This window comes from Aphelocoma coerulescens, chromosome 1 (genome assembly GCF_041296385.1).
Source record: "Aphelocoma coerulescens isolate FSJ_1873_10779 chromosome 1, UR_Acoe_1.0, whole genome shotgun sequence".
In the NCBI taxonomy this organism is placed as follows: Eukaryota; Metazoa; Chordata; class Aves; order Passeriformes; family Corvidae; genus Aphelocoma; species Aphelocoma coerulescens.
The window spans coordinates 20,427,120-20,443,659 of NC_091013.1; the positions used below are offsets into that span (position 1 = coordinate 20,427,120).

The window sequence follows — 16,540 nt, forward strand, 5'->3', positions numbered from 1 at the left end:
TCTAAACTAATTTTTAAAAATTGTCCTTATTGCAGCATTTGGGACGTTTCTTTTTTTCATAGGTGAAGTTTGATTATATGTGCCAGAGTTAGCAACTGTGGTTATTATGGCTATTACAGGGGGTTAAGAGAAACAAGTTTTTAGGGAGCATGCCATCTCCCAGCCATTCTAGGCATCTCAGCAAGAGGCTTTGTCTCTACACTGATTATAAACAGAGCCTGAAGTGACCGGTTTGGATATAGATTTCTACATCAGATGAATCACAACCTGAAAGTTGCACTGAGTATTCCTGGTTACTGAGAGCACTGATTTTGACATCAGTTTTGTAATAACTTGTACAAGTTATTTCCGGCTTTTGCAATACATTTGGATTCAGTGAAGTGTCAGATGAAGAAGCAATCACTTGCAGACTTTTTGGCTCTCCCTAAGTTAGGAACTAAAGAGCGCACCTTCCCCACAGGCAAACATGTTGCAACATAAAATGCGAATAGCTTGAAAGAAAAACAGAAGCAATAAAGGAATGGCTCTTTATGTGCCCTGGAGGAAGAGGAGAAACTGGCAAGACATTTTAAGCCAATTCAGGGAAGAGTCATTTGACACAACCATGATGACACTCGTATTATTGGTTTTAAAAGTCTTGACTTGTCACAGAACATACTTTGCTACAGATGAAACTAAATAAAAGACAAAAGAGCTTAGTACTGACAAGGAAAGACATTCACATTTAATACATGTTAATTCACATTTTTCTTACAGGACAGTTCATTCAAAGTCAGTTCTTTGACCATGGTAAATATTTTACACCCCCCAAAAAATTAATCAATAATGTTTGCATATACAAAAGAGGACAACTGGCAAAATTTAATCACAGTTGCTGCTCAACAGCAATTATCTCAAAGACAAACCTCTGGTAATATGTGACTACTAAGATGGTGACTCAACTGGTTCATATAAGAAAACAGCTTGGCTACTATAGAATAAAATCAAATTCTGCAGCTCCTTAATTTTACAACCTCTCGTGCTGCTGTCCTTATCTCTTGACTATGCTCTTGCTCTGAAATAGCACAGGGGGATTTGTCCTTTCAGGATTTCATGATGGTGTTTGTGGTCATGGGAAATCTGTATGAGAGAGAAAACATCCCACTCAGTAGCAGCAGAATGACAGCCACAATCCCAGCAGGAATGGCAGCACCAACTTCCTGCGCTGCTGGACTGGAGGGCATGTAGTAAGAAGGAGGAAAAGCTATGCTCTGGTTGTGAGTTACAGAATAGAAATTCCAGCTCACGGGAATCAGGACACACAGACCAGCAAATATGTAGAAGAAACCACCCACCAGAAAGAAAGGGGCAATGAGGGTTTTGTGAGTGATTCCCATATACACATTTCTCAGAGCAAATATTGTAGCAGCCAGTCCCAGCAAGCCCATGAACATGGCAATCAACAGGAGACCCTGAGCTGCATAAATTTCATGGGGAATGAAGGAGTCATAGCTACTGAATTTATGGCAGAACTGTTCTCTATAGCCAGGCGAGACGTGAAGATAACTGATGAAGCAGACTTTCCAAATCCCCACCCAGGCAATGCCAGAGGAGATGATGGTGGTGTTGTCCACATGCCACACTCGCCATTCCACAATTCCCATTGAAACTGTGCACAGGATCCAGCCTACCGTGCCCAGAGCAAAGGCAGCAAGCTGGAGGTGCGAGGTGCTGACCAGGGAGCTCATCCTGCTCTGTCACAGACACAGTTGCCATGTGAAGAGAGAGAGGCACTGCAAAGAAACAAAAAATAAAATGACAAAGGCAATTATTATTTGGGTGAATAGGTGAACCTGTCAGTTAAAAAGAGAATGTGTGTGCAGAGGGAGGATGGCAGTCATCTTTCCCCAGCTTTAATGAACTGTTGAAATTTAATATCCATGGACAAATACCGTAGAGGTTTTAATTCTGTTTGGGTCATGGTATCACGTGGAGGAGAAAGAGTTTCTGATTAGCTCCCCTTATGATCTCCTTTTTACATTCACAAAAGGAAAATTCATGGGTTTTTCCAAGTTATTGTTTTCTTTGTTAATTAACCAGTATGTTCAAAGATTCTTATACACATTACACATAATCAGGAGCCCTAGAGTTACTGGCTAGCAGGAGCAAAATCTGACAAAATCCTCAGGTCCCTGACTGTTGCAAGAGATCCTACAAAGCAGAATCTGTGCTCCTTTCTCCTGGCAGCTGATGCTGGAGCCCAGTCTGTACAGACTTCAGCTTTTGTGCTGCCTTTACTGAGAGCTGCTGGGACCAGTGTCAGACAGAAAATGTAGTTCAGAGGCATGAACAAATCCAGGCCACAAAGGCTAACAACAGCCACTGAACTTTGACCATTTTCAGATTAATTAGCCATGAATTCATTAGCAGAAACATTTGAATTAATCAGAAATGTAACACTGTGTGGGGGCTGGAGCCTGGATGTGCTGTCATCGCTTTCCCACACTCAAACTTCATCCAAATTTTTTTTAGTGTTTTACCTTTGCAAATCCTACTTGTTTATAAACTGCCCAGCTTCCCCAGTTTGAATCATCCTAAAACTGTGCCGGAAAATATTTTAGTCATTTAGCCTAGCAAAAGATTTAAGATTTGTTTGCTGACTGTACATTCTGAGTGCAAATTAGGGTTTGATTGTATTTTTTTCAAAAAAGAAAAGAAAAGAAAAGAAAAGAAAAGAAAAGAAAAGAAAAGAAAAGAAAAGAAAAGAAAAGAAAAGAAAAGAAAAGAAAAGAAAAGAAAAGAAAAGAAAAGAAAAGAAAAGAAAAGAAAAGAAAAGAAAAGAAAAGAAAAGAAAAACCAAAAAAAGAAAACCAAAAAAAAGAGAGAAACAAATCAACACTTAACTTCCCATGTCTTTTGTACACTTTTTTGAATACTTACAGGCTTACAGGAATGATCTGTGATCAGTGAAGATGTGGCCTCAAATTTTTTGTGTAGATCTGACAGGTTCTAGAGATCTGTATATTTTATAAATTTTCTAAAATATCTTTTCTACTGCTCCTATTTCATTCAAGACTGGAGAAATGCTGTACCAAGTTGACTCTAATAAGACTCTAATGTGACTCTGCTACAATGTTTTGTGCATGAAACATTAAACATAAAGCAACAACTTTTCTATATTCTAATCTTAAGCTAAACGGATTCAGTTGGCGATACAATTTAGTTGCAAAAATCCACCAGTGGAAATCTTAAAAAAGAAATATCTTTAACAATATGGCCTTAAGTAGACATTGTCTATCTCCTCATACTGGTGCCCACTACATACTTACTTCAGTCCTGAAGGTGATGCCAGCCATGAGAGGATGGGATAGAGTGATTTTTGATGCCAGACAAACACAGCAACATCTGCAATTTTATAATTTTGGCCTCCCAATTCATCTATGTATCTCCAATAGGACTGATTTCCTGTGGGATATATTAATCTCCATTATTGCAAGTGTACATTTAATCCTCTCCAGCATGGAGAAAATTGCTCTGGAAGAGTCTCTTGTATTTTTATCTACTTAAATGGAAACCAATTTATAAACACGCTCAATGTGCTGTGTTATTTGCAAAGTGATTATAAACCCCCCTTTCTAATTAACTGGTTTTATCAGGCATAGAGCACAGTAGCCCCACAGGACGTTTTGGGTGGTTTTCTTTCTGTCCCAGTTCCACATCAAAATAGCATTGTTTCTGTTCCTGTCCAGTGTTGGGAAGGTGCCAGACAGGAAAGAGCACGAGCAGAGGAGTCCTGTGCTGTCTCCCTTCAGCTTCTGTTGGAATCAGTGGAGCACCCAGAAGCCAAACCTGAACCACATGAAGATGCCATTTTGTGTAGAGCCCATATGTCTGTAACACTTCACATAAACATTCATTTAAACAACTTGCTGTTAATCAAGGTCATAAAAGATATGTCAGCAGGTGAATCCTTATCATCAAGAGCTTTTCAGAGTATTTTATCAGCATATAACTTCATTGGTTGAACATACCCAACTGTCTGCTCACAGAATTAAATGAGATTAAATACGATCCTGAGCCTACTATCAAACCTGTATGTGCTGACATAGAATTGTGTCCAGAACTGAACTATAAAGTTAAAAATTAGGGAAAGTTCTTCTTTCCTTTAAGATTCACCAAAAAAACACACAGGAGGAAAGAATTTAAGGCTTATACAAAATTTCTGAGAACATTGGAGAATAACCAGCTATCAAATATGGAATTTAGGTGAGTTATCAGGTGTCTAGACACACAAAAAATTGCTTAGGTAGGAAATGATTCATTTTGGCTTATTTCTCCACACCCTGCCCACTGGAGCTTATTTGAACTAACCTGGTATCAGTGAATTAGAGAAAAACCAAGGTTCCAAAGAAGTACTTTTGAGATCGATGATGAAATTAAATTATAGTTCTCATACTTGTGTGTTTTGGAAAATCAAACAGAAGCCTATACTTAATGACCTCCTGGTACTGAGATTCAGCATGAAAATAAGGAACAAAATATCAAGGTAAAATAGTTACAGGATTTTTCTTAACATATGAAAACATGTCAAAATTAAAACAAAGTTCTAGTTCATGATTCCAGTCTCTATCATTATGATAGACGTTTTGCTGGTATAATGAAAAGACAACAAGTATGTATCACTTGCCAGAAGCACTGATTTTAAAAGAAGTCTTTGGGCAAAGAGGATCAGGGAAACTCCTTTTCCCCCAAGTGTATAAAGATACACTGATTTTTCAGAACTACAGTGGCAAGTATTTAAAAAAAAAAAACCAACAAAAACAAAACAAGACATTTCTCTTGTAGATGCCAAATAAAACAGGGAGCGAGCTGCAGAGGGCGTCTTCCTCCAGGATTTCAGCCATTCCAGAGACTCCCTAGCTGTGAGACCTCAAGAGGGAAGAAAGGAAGGAGGAAGGAAGAAAAGGAGGGAGGTGGGGTAGGTCGTAGCAGGCTGGGGTTTACAGCAGCGCCTGGGTCAGGGCTTTGTCAGCTTTTGCCTCAGCTGGACTCTGAAAAAGGTCACACCTTGGGGGTGACCCTGCACAAGTGTCCATCTTTAGGAGGTGGGTGATGCAGGTACTGAACTTGGCTCAAACATCAGCAGTGCCATTCCTGTAGATTTCAGGGACAGAGGCATCCCTTTTGGAAAGCAAGAATTTGATCTGTCACCAAGTCATCATCCACAGAAAAAAAAAAGAAAAAGAAAAAAAAAGAAAAAACCAAACAACAAAAATACCCCCAAAATATATTTTTTAATTAAAACTTTTGGTCCCTGTACAAATGCCCTTTTCAGCCTGCTGGGAGAAAAATGTGAAAGCTCAGTCCCTCCATGTTTGAACTATATTGGATAAAATACAGTTCAAAGCCCAGATTATACAGCAGGCTGTGCTCACAGCATTGACTGGTTTCATGCTTTAGTAATTATATAAATATTTTGAATTAATTTAATTAGTGTAGTAACGTTACCTGTATGGTCTGAATAATACAACGATGTAACACAATCACTAGATGAAATGTCCTGAGGCAAATGAACTCATATTCAGTCAGCTACAGGAGATCTTCTGAGTAATTAGGTGGTGTCACTGGCATGCAGTTCTTGATTCAGGAGCTCACTCAGAGCTGCAGATTTCAGCATTCCAACTTTGCAGACCAGCTACTTCATGGCATGGCATCAGCCTACAAAGGCAATCTGGCCAGGAGGAACAAGCTAGGTCTGTGTGGTGTCTGTGTCAGTGGATGAAAAGCATGACTGAAAACCCCTTTCACCCAAAGAAGTGAGTAGTGGTTTTGATAGGTGGCTGCAGTGCCATCTTTCAGAATCCCATGATTTCATCCTCATTTTCATTTAAAATCTACTCAGTTCAATCCAACAACCACTCCAGCAGCTTCTGGGGATGGTCTTTGAAAAGTCTAGAAAGAGTAGCTAAAAAACTGAGAGCTGATTCTACAGACTTCTCACCTGAAAGCCATTTTCTCTCAATACATCTTTTTATTTCCTTCATTTGGAAGGGCTTTCCTTCACAGATGTGTTTTTAACTAAATACTCTACTAAAGTGAAGCAAGACAGAATCATAAAATCCTTGGATGGTCTGGATTGGAAGGAACCTTCAAGATATCTTGTTCCAATCCCCCTGCCATGGGCAGTGGCACCTCTCACCAGACCAGGTTGCTCAGAGCTCCATCCAACCTGGCCCTGAATGCTTCAAGGGATGGGGAGTCTGCAGCTCCTCTGGGCAACCTGTTCCAGTGCCTCCCCACCCTCACAGTAAAGAATTTCTTCCTATCATCTAATCGAAGCCTAATCTCTTTCAGTGTGAAGCCATTCCCCCTTATCCTATCACAGTTCCTGATGAAGAGTCCTCTCCAGGTTTCCTGTAGGCCCCCTTCAGATTCTGGAAGGCTGCTATGAGGTCTCCACACAACTTTCTCTTCTCCATGCTGAACAGCCCCAACTTTCTCAGCCTGTCTTCACAGGGGAGTGCAAATTTACACAGGAAGTGTAAATTTTATAGCATTCAATTCAAATTTGCACAGAGAAGACAGAAGCTACTAGTAAAACATGACACCTGCCAGTGTATTCATCCAAAAATAGAAACTTAAAGGATCCTTTTGTATTTATTGCTGGTTTTTACTTAAATTAAGCATTGCACAGTGAGTAGCTCTTTTTCTTTATGAAAAGTATGTTAAACCATTGCACATGAACTTCAGGGACAGAATGAGACATGACTTTCCCACTCTCAGCTTTAAGAAACAGAGAGGACACCTGAGAGTCATGTTGACTTTCCTACAGCTGCAAGCTTGCTTCTAGGAGAAAATAAATAAAAGCAAGCTGCTCTCACAACTGCCAAGTGGTTTCACAGAGCGGATCTTGGGTCATCTGTGCATCAGGCTTACCTTTAAAAAGACTAAAATGAAATGTTGCAGTTGAATAGATCAGTTCTTCGTCGCCACAGTCCTACCTCCTGATATTCTCAGCAGCAGGAAAAAAACAGAAATGGAGCTATACTTGAAATTTTGTCAAGACTTCTTTTACTTCCAGTAATTGTTAGTGATGAAAGGCTGGGTCAATGATATCAATTCTGAGGGTGGAGAAACCTCATTTACACCAAATGAATTTCACTTCTGGAATTAACACAGTGTCTTCCAGAAAGCTGTTTTAATTACATTCAGTAGTCTGTATCCTTCCCTTGGGTTTCAGATCTGCTTTCTAAAACTCAACCTGCCTTAATTTCCTGAAACAATGACTTAAAAACCCTGCAGGCAAATGCAGGAGAGAAAAAAAAAGATATCAAACTCTCTCAATTCATGCACTTAAATATAATTGGGCCTTTCAGGTTACTGGGTCTCAGGCTGCCTCTGCGGGGGATGAGGGTCTGTGCCAGGGACGTCCAGCGTGTAGTGTGGTGTGAGAGTGTGTCCCCAACCACACCATCACCTGCAAGACTTGTCTTTAAATTCATTATTTCATATGATGGGTTGAGAGAAGGAGGCTTTCAGAGGCATTGAAGGGAGTTTGCCATTTAGCAGAGGTTCTTTAAAGGCTGGTGTGTGCTGGGTAATACATTCCCCAGCAGCAGCATCCTCTCTGTAGTGTCTCTTACCCCTCTCTGCAGTGTCTCTTACCCCTCTCTGCAGTATCTCTTACCCCTCTCTGCAGTATCTCTTACCCCTCTGGCACCTAAGGCACCAGGCAGAGCTGGATGGGGCAGTCATCAACACTTGGAACATAAGATCTCTGACACTGCAGGGAAATGTGAGATGGAGCTGTGTCTTATCATGGAAATTTGTGGAAGTCTTACACAAAATGCATGATCCTTGACATGATATTCAAAGACTGTACTAATACCTTAGGATCCTTGAGTTTGGATAGAAGAGAACTTCAGAAATGTTTTTTATCCTTCTGCCATCGCTGTTTCAGCACAGCTGTGGCTGAAGCACAGCTTTATGTCTCAGGTCATCTACTTGCTGTGGTCCAGGCCACAAGAATTGCCACCACTGGCTGATAAATCAGTCTATGGCTACCTTCTTCAAAAGCCATTTCAAACAGTCAGTGTGGCAGTTATTTTGTTCTATTTTCCTAGAAATAAAGTTAGCTGCATTTATTACCCATTCCTTGAATACATCTCCCTGACACTCAGTCTTGAACTCTGATATCTCATGTTTAGGTTTCAGCTGTCACTAAAATACTTTTTTTCAGTTAGAAAAGACAAACTAGTGGGGCCTGGAGTCTTAAAAGTCATTGTAGGGTATGTCCAGATTTAACTTGCCTTATGTCCCCTGTCCCTCCAAACGTCAATATCCAGTGTTATGAACTCTGCTGCTTCCATTTATATACTGTGTTTCAAAACAAGCAAACCAAAGCAATCTTCATTTTTCTTCCATCAAGTAAGAATACACTGAAAATTAGCTGTAAAAGTCCTTCACTTAATTCAGGAAAATGTTTTTATTTGCTTTGATAATAGGATGAAATGAAACTGATAATTTCTATATATCCTCACTGTTTTTTCACGCTGTAATTTACTTTTCTGTGGCTGACCCCACCTTGAGCTCTTATTACATAAGGAAACATTGCAGGCTGGTAGGCAGTGAGATGGCAGTGGGATTGACCCAGCACTCAGATGACCCCATATTATCAGAGTTTCTACAGATTGTTTTGCCTCTGCCTTGAAGGGAGCTCTATTTAGAGCCAAAGTGGAACAGTTTAGAGACATTCCAGGAATGACAGCCCCTGAAAAACCAAGGCAGATAACCTGGCTGTGTTGAGATGGGATCCTTTCAGGAAGCTTCAGAAAGCAGAGGGAGCCCAAAAGCTTACCTACTCTGGCACAGATAAAAGAGCACTAAGGGTTCAGTAGTGTAAAGAAGGCAACCACATCCAGGTCCCAGAGAACTCACACGCGACTGGGAAGATGAGGGCACTGAACGCACACTTGGGGCATGGGAAGATGTCACCCAAGAGGAGACAACTTCTGGCCAAAAGAATGGGAACTAATGCTTCCTGGAGCTGCAGGAGAAATGAAGAACTCATGAAGCACCTTGGATGTCAGCCTGAAAGTGCTGCACGGGCCCCCGGTTGGGAGGAAGGAGCATTCCCTGAGCCAGGGACACGTAAGGAAGCGACTGCGAAACGGGCAGCGGGAGACCACAAAACCTGCACACAGCAACCTGCACACAGCAACCTGCACACAGCAACCTGCTGGTGAGGTTTCCTTCATAGATGGGGGGAAGTGGGTGAAAGAAGAGCTTTCCAACAGGATAGGAGACTATACTTGCTTCCTAGCAAGTGATAGCACAGCTAAAATAAAATACGTTAAAAAATGTCCCAATAGAAGAGCGATGTCTGAGTCTCCCTGTCTGAACCCACTTGCCTGCCAAAAGGTAGGAATTCTACTGCAGCTTGTAACCAGCTTAAAGAGAAAGTTCATGATAAACTCTTCTTATATAAAATAAGCATAAAATTATTTTTTCTAGCCCACGTTAGCAGAAATTCACTTGTTTCCACTTATTTCATGATTTAAGCAAATATTTTTGCTTTAGATAATGCCAGGCATCACATGCATTTTTAAATTAACATCCCAATCCTACCTTTGTAAAGTTTCCTAGATGCAGCTTTATTGGACTATACTGAACATGGTTTACTAACCAAATCTTTTGTTTAATGTAAGCCTTGCAGCAGAAAGGGAGTTTAAAAAAACCCAACAACATAGTAATTACAAAGGTCTCAGCAATATCTCTATGATTTAATGGTTGAAAACTTAATTCTACAATTCCTAGTTGGGAAAGCTTTCTTTATAGAAAACAAATAAATATTTAAATCTCTCCCCATCTGTTCTCTATCAGCATTTCATAAAATAAGTAATATATAAAAAAAAGGGGGGGACTTACTTCTCTGAGTCTGAGAGTTGCCTAAGGCTCTGAAGCAGTGTCAGCTGCATGAAGCGAGTTCCAAGAGGGAGATGGAAAGAAATGCCCGTGCAAATTGGTCAGCTTGTTAAGCTACCAAACAGGTACCTCACAGTTCCTTGTCACTCTCCCACTAAGTCAACAAAGATGTGGGAAGTCAGTTAATCATTAACATATTATAAAAATATGAAAGCTTTGACATATGCCGTTTATTCTAATTGCTTTAAAACACTTACCAAGATACAGATAACTCCCATGGAAATTACAGTTTTCTGTAAGATACCCTTTCAGAAAATCTACCTTTATGATTACGTGATTTTCCAGCTTGAGACCACCATGATGCCCCAGTCTGACAGCCTGAAGGACGCAGAATTCCCATCTGAAAGAGAACAAAGTGATTTCATAATCCTTTCTTTTTTGTTAGATTTTTCTTCCTGGACTTAATGCAACTTAAATTAGTGCAGCTCTGCAGAAGAAATATAGGGGAGAAGGAGGAGTTTTTCCAAGGAGTAAATTCAAGCTGAACTGCTCTCTTGATGGACTCTATGGCTGGCAGCACCCACACTTTAGTACAAATAGTACTATTGCTATCTCAGATGCTTAAAAAAACACATACCTTTTTAAAATTATGTTATGTTTGCCTTGCTTCGTGGTTTTCCCATGAATGTAAACAATGGCTCTTACAAATTGGAAGAATGTTCTTAACTCCCTTCTGCTTTCTCCTCTTTGAAGCTTATTCTAAACCTTGAGACACGCCCAATGATGCACTGGACTCAGCTGGTTACAGAGCAGGGCTATCAACACCAACATTGTGTGTTCGATCTCTGTATGGGCCATTTCCTTGGGAGTTGGACTTGATGATCCTTGTGGGTCCCTTCCAACTCAGAATATTCTGTGATTCTGTGGCATTTCAAAGCCTGGTGTTAAAAGACAAGTAAGTTTATTTCACAGAAATACCCTGAAATGGGGAAGCCCCATTAAAAATTCTTCTCATTGAAAAATTCTTCTCGTTGTAACATGCACATGGGCTGGTCATTGGCATCACTAAAGAAGGCTGAAAAATGTCATTAATTCATATCCTCCTGTTTTCTGCATCACCTTTAATCCTCTCCTGCTGTATCTTGCAGCTGATGCTGGTTCACTGGTTCATTGTGCAGGTAATGCAGCCTGGCCATGACAACAGTCTTGTCCTCTCCTGCAGGTCACCAGCCTGGGATTTCTCTCTGGCTGTTCACAGCTGGATGGGGTTGGTTTGGTGCACAGGCAAACTCAGCTGCTCAGGCTCTGCTGTTGCATGACAAGAAGCCCAACACATACACACTGGTGGGCTGCTGTTATCTGCCAGACTCCGGGATGTCCTCTTGACATCCTGACAGGGCTGCTGATTCACAAGGACAGCATCCTTGGGCAGTAGGCAGCTGGCAGATAGATTCCTTTTCTTGCATTTAATAACTTCATGAGACAAAATTTGCAGACAAAACCATTGCTGATTTTACACATGAAGCTGCTGCACACCCCTATTTGTCCCACCCTGCGATAGGAGGTGCGTCCCCTACACCACTCTCAGAAGAACAATTCTTTGCTCACCAAATTCTCTATCTCTGATCTATTTCTTCTCAGTCACAAAAAAACCCCAAACCCCAAACCCCAAAAACCAACACAACAACAAAACTAAACCCACTGTGATGTTTTAGAGATTAAACCATACTGAAAAATAATGAGTTCAAGATATTTGTCAGCCACTATCAGTACAGTGAAGTTTAATTCAACTGGAAATCTACAGTGCTCAATCTGTGATAACAACCAGCAGCATAAGCATCATTACATTAGTGAGAAATACAATATACACAAAATGGAATGTAAGAAGACAGGAAGCAAATGACAGTAATGAGTGTTTTTTTTCTCAGTGTATGATTATGAGTACTATAAACATATTCCTTTTTAGTGTAATAGTGACAAATTATTAGGAAACAGATAGAAATTAACTAAGTTCCTGACTACTTATTTAAAGGAACACATTTTAACATAAGACTTTATTGTTCCTTGAATGCCAATGGTTAATACTTTTTGAGGCAGAAAACATTTGCTTTCTTCCTCCTATGGCCTGGGCCAAAGCACATTGAAATCAGTGGAAATAGTTCTGCTGACTTCAAAGACCTTTCGATCAAGCCTGGTCCCTTCTGTGGTTTACAATTTCATTGTTAAATACCACAGAACAGGAAATATTTGTTTCAAATTATTTTTCCTTTTATTTGTTACACATTGAAAAACCAGCCTGAAATCAAGATGCTGTGCAAGATACATTGCCCAGCAAGTGGTACCACGTAGGCAGCTGAGAGAGCCTGTAAACAGTGTGGAGGCTCAGGTACAAGGACTTCCTCACTTTCTGTTTCTGAGACAAAGGTTACTTCTTCCAGGAAGCACAGCAGCCTCCCTGCAGCAGCTTGCCAGTCTGTGATCAGTGAATTAGGGGATTAGAGCTGGTGCATCCTCACCTGCTTGTCCTCAGCAGATCATCAGACCAGCAGCTCTCCAAATCCAACACTGAACCTAAGTGTGGGCCTCTAAAACCACCACTTGAGTCTAATAAAAGTATTTCCATAAACACCTTTCCTAACTGTTTACCTTCATGGCCAAAGTTGTCCTTTAAAACTTGGGAAATTCAGAGATGAGACAAACACCTTTACCAAACTCAACACATCTCTCATCATTAAGTGCTTCACAGCCCAGCAGCAGCTGACCTTCTCCCTGTTTTGCCTGGGCCTCTTCAAACACAGAAATCAGAAATACACTGTCAAGAGTACATTAAATGACACTGGAAAGCAACAACACTTAAAGGATGAGGATGTGTTTGCAGAGAGTGCACAAAAACCTCACCACAACTGGTACCTCACTGTTGAGGCAAATCCCATGAAGAGCCCACTGGACTCTGCACAGATAAACTCCACAGCTGTTGGGGTAACAAACACCTCAAACCCAGACAGGTTTTTGAAAGGGTTAAAACCCCCTGCGCTTCACTGCACATGCCTTGGGAAGTGGGAAGGAAGCCTTCAGGAGAGTGGCTTGGGAGGCCTCCATGTGGGATGGGTCTGTGTTTCTCTGCAGATGGAGGTGGCTGGAGCTGGAGGGATGAATGAGCCACTGGAGTCTCCTTCCTGTGCCCCTAAACACAACCCTGGCACGGCTGCTGTTGTTGTAGCACAGCAGAGGGCTCAGTTGTTTAACAGCTTGGCTTTGGCTTTTAGAGTGGTGTTCACTGTCCCTCCTGCCAAGTCTGGCTAATGCTGGGAGTCTGCAGCAGCCAGGCTACCCAAGGCTTGCCTCTGAAGAGGCAACCCACTGCCAGCCTCAAGGGACTCCACAGGGAAGCACTACACATTATCAGATACTCAGCTCAATCCCAAACTACACTGACCCTGTTAATAGCTGCCACAAGCGCTGCTTGTTTTTATGGTTAATCCCATTGGCTGGGAAGTTTTCTGGCTCCAGAGAACTTGCTAATAAGTTTGTTGTGATTATGTAATTGTATTTTGGGTGGCCTTGATTTCTCTTCTGTTTTGTGAAGTTCCAAATAAACGTGCACAATGCTCAGTCCCTACTATCCTCCGTGTTAGTTCCACTTGCCCCCAGTGCAGGTGGGATTTAAACGTGTTTTAGCCTAAAATTACAGTGGACTCTGACATTCTATGAGGGATTATACGTTATCCCTCCCAGCGAGAGAGATGGTGTTCAATGTCCAATTTAGGTATTACAAGCTAGGGAGACTGTACTTCACTCATGTCTGAACTTGCTTCCTTTCAATCTTGCATAGCCCTAATATCCCTAATAATGGTCACCTATTTTTAGTGCTTCTTCTATCCAAACTACATCAGAGACCTTTTGTCCAGCATCTACACCATTAGTAGTGTCCTCAGAGCCCCTGCTGACACACTAACATCCCTTTATTTTTGTCGTTATCTTTCCCTAGATTCCCTTGTAACTGAGTTAGATGACTCACATAAACTTCCTACAAAGACTTTGACCCTTTTACTGTTGGTCAATTAAAAACCCAGGGGGAAGTAGGAACACACAAAACATGGCTGCCCAGACTATCTCCAGCATGGGTTGTTAGGACCTTTTCTTCAGAGACCAGCAACTGTAGATCCTTTGGAATGGCCTCACTATTAGTTTTTGAAGCAAAATTGAGATGACTATTGCAGGCACAAAAATTTTAAGAGGAATGATTTCACTGTGATTGTGATTCGACAAGGGGCTGATTTAAAACCAAGAAAATTTGTCTTTGGCTCAGCAAGAAATTGATATTTTTTCCCAGAGATGCAGAACACAAAAGCTGGCGTGCATGAAATGAAGGGCTGCTAAAATTAGATGCACTCTTGTGGTTTGGGTAGGCTCCTGGTTATTCCCAGATACCCAAAAGTAGGTCATTCAAAGCTTAACAAAGATATTTCCCTCAGACTTGACATTTTAGAGCCAGTGGAAAAGACCACCTGATGGGAATGTTATCAACACGTCACACTGGGGTTTCACTCCGCCTTGGCAGCGTTTCTGAGAGAGCTGCAGTGCTACAACACCAGGCTTTTGCCACTTCACTGGAGCTGCTTTAGCAGCTTGTTCTTATCAGCTGTTAGAAGTGACAAGGAAATCAAATATCAATGAATTTTCATTAAAGGAAATGAAAGTAAGAGATCAATAGAAACCTTTAGCTGTTAACAGAGCATGGGGGTTTAACAGCTTTACAAAGCAACTCCCTGCACAAAAGCTGGGGCAGTATTAAAGTATTAGTTTAGGAGAACAATATGAATAGCTGGTTTCTCATTAGCTGATCATGACCATGATCTGAGGTAGGAGATCTTTAGGGTCTTTACTGACACCCGAAAAGGGTTTCTGTACCTTTGCCCCAATTTCTGGCTACTGTAATAACTAAACAATGACTGTGATCTTTCATCTGACCAGTCCCCTATTTAGATTAATGCAGTAGGAAGTAGATAGAAATATTCTGGGGACCGAGAACACAAGTAAAATAGGATACTGCAGAAAGCAAAATAGATTTCATACAAAAACCCTAACAGCCACAAGCTGGGTGCCAGTGGAGAGCAGAAGGATGCAGTTCTGTAAAGAGCTCCAGACAGGGCAAATTCCTTAAATATGTGAAGGGAAGCTGCTTTTCAAAAGCATGTTATTCCAGCATCTCCAACTCAAAGGCAGGACAGCTCTACTTTTTATCCTTGTGCTGGTCTGTCATTTACTTGGGCAGTGGGGGAAAGAGGTGCCAAACTGCCCCTGCTTTCCCTCAAAGCCTTCCTGAGCCAGCTTGCAAGTTACAAGGCAGAGATGAAAGGCCAACAATGTTCCAGCACATGCTGGAGCTTGGGACAGTTTCAAAATGTGGGGACAACCACCTGGGAGTTCTGATGAAGAGGGGAATGCTTTTATGGACAGCTGAATTAGTCAACACAGGAAAGCTGGTAGGAAACCCCAAACACAGGAGAAAAAACAAAAGCAAACTTAGTAACTCATTGAACCAGTAAAAGGAGAAGAGTTTGTGGCAGTTCCTATCGGTGCATGTGTGGAGAGGGTCTGTAATGGAAGAAAAAAAATTGTCTCAGCCATGCTGCCTAGAGTGCTCAAGCCCCATTTGCAAGCCAAGGGCTTGCAAACTCTCACCTGTTTTCCTGACCTGTCAGCTCCAAAAGCCGTGTTATAATTACTGCTGCTCTTTTAAGACCCCTGTTGTAAAACTGTAGGCAATCTAAATATTTACTGAAGTAGTCATACCTCGGTATGAGATCATGTAATGTAAGAACAGCAAACAGAAAAGGTGGATTTATAGTGACCATAAAATTTTCATTCCCAGTTTCCTGACTTCCAGAGGCTTTATGGCCAACCTTCGCACTGCACTTTCCCCATCATTCATGACAACAGGACTGCACTCCTGACACCCTTGAACATTTGCACCTGATTTTTATTTTCTTGTCTCTGTCTTGTACTTGCTGGGTCCTGACAGGGCTTTCTCTGCCCAAATGAGTCTCATGCTGTATGTGATGCTCAATAGCACACACACAACAACTTTTAAATCCCAGTTTTGACCAATGAGTGCTCTTTGTTACGTTATGACATATCTCTCTACTCTCTAATAATTTATGTGAGTCTCTTCTCTCATTTTCCTGTCCTTTGTATTGGATATAGATTGTGGGATTAGACACAGTATTTTAGAAATTTTATGAAGTTTTCAGCAATATTGCATCACAAGTTACTATGTTTCCTGTGTTCCTCTGTTTCAGGCTTTTTCCTAGAGCACAGAGCTCATGTGAACTGTTCATTCACTGTGATCCCACACAGGTCTTGAGAGTCTGCTCTATGTGTCATTGTCCATGTGATCTCCATCATTTGCTCTTTGATTAATTGCTTTGCATGACACCATATGAAATGATAATTTGTTTGAACACACCCAGACTACTGATTTTTCTCTATGCAACTTTCCTCTTCATTGTTTGCCATTTATGTTGCAAACCGTGACCATTATCACTGGGCTTCAGATGTAATCATCTCTTATTGGTTTGGTGGAACTGCCCATTGCAAAAAATGCTGGTCTAAGTAACTCCACCTTTGCAAAACC

At 41.2% G+C, this 16,540-nt stretch overlaps 1 protein-coding gene across 2 annotated transcripts; it reads right to left on the reverse strand.

The window, feature by feature from the left end:
• Positions 1-738: 738 nt before the first annotated feature.
• CLDN34 (claudin 34) lies at positions 739-9,971 on the reverse strand. Of its 2 annotated transcripts, XM_069028768.1 has the most exons (3): positions 9,907-9,971; positions 3,309-3,444; positions 739-1,772 (listed from the first exon to the last, which is right to left on the reverse strand). In XM_069028768.1, the coding sequence occupies exon 3, from the start codon at positions 1,725-1,727 to the stop codon at positions 1,083-1,085; it is 645 nt and encodes a 214-aa protein (XP_068884869.1). In that variant the 5' UTR covers positions 1,728-1,772; positions 3,309-3,444; positions 9,907-9,971; the 3' UTR covers positions 739-1,082. The 2 variants fall into 2 exon arrangements, with proteins under 2 accessions (XP_068884869.1, XP_068884878.1); XM_069028777.1 differs by lacking the exon at positions 3,309-3,444 and having other exon boundaries at positions 9,907-9,954.
• Positions 9,972-16,540: the final 6,569 nt, after the last annotated feature.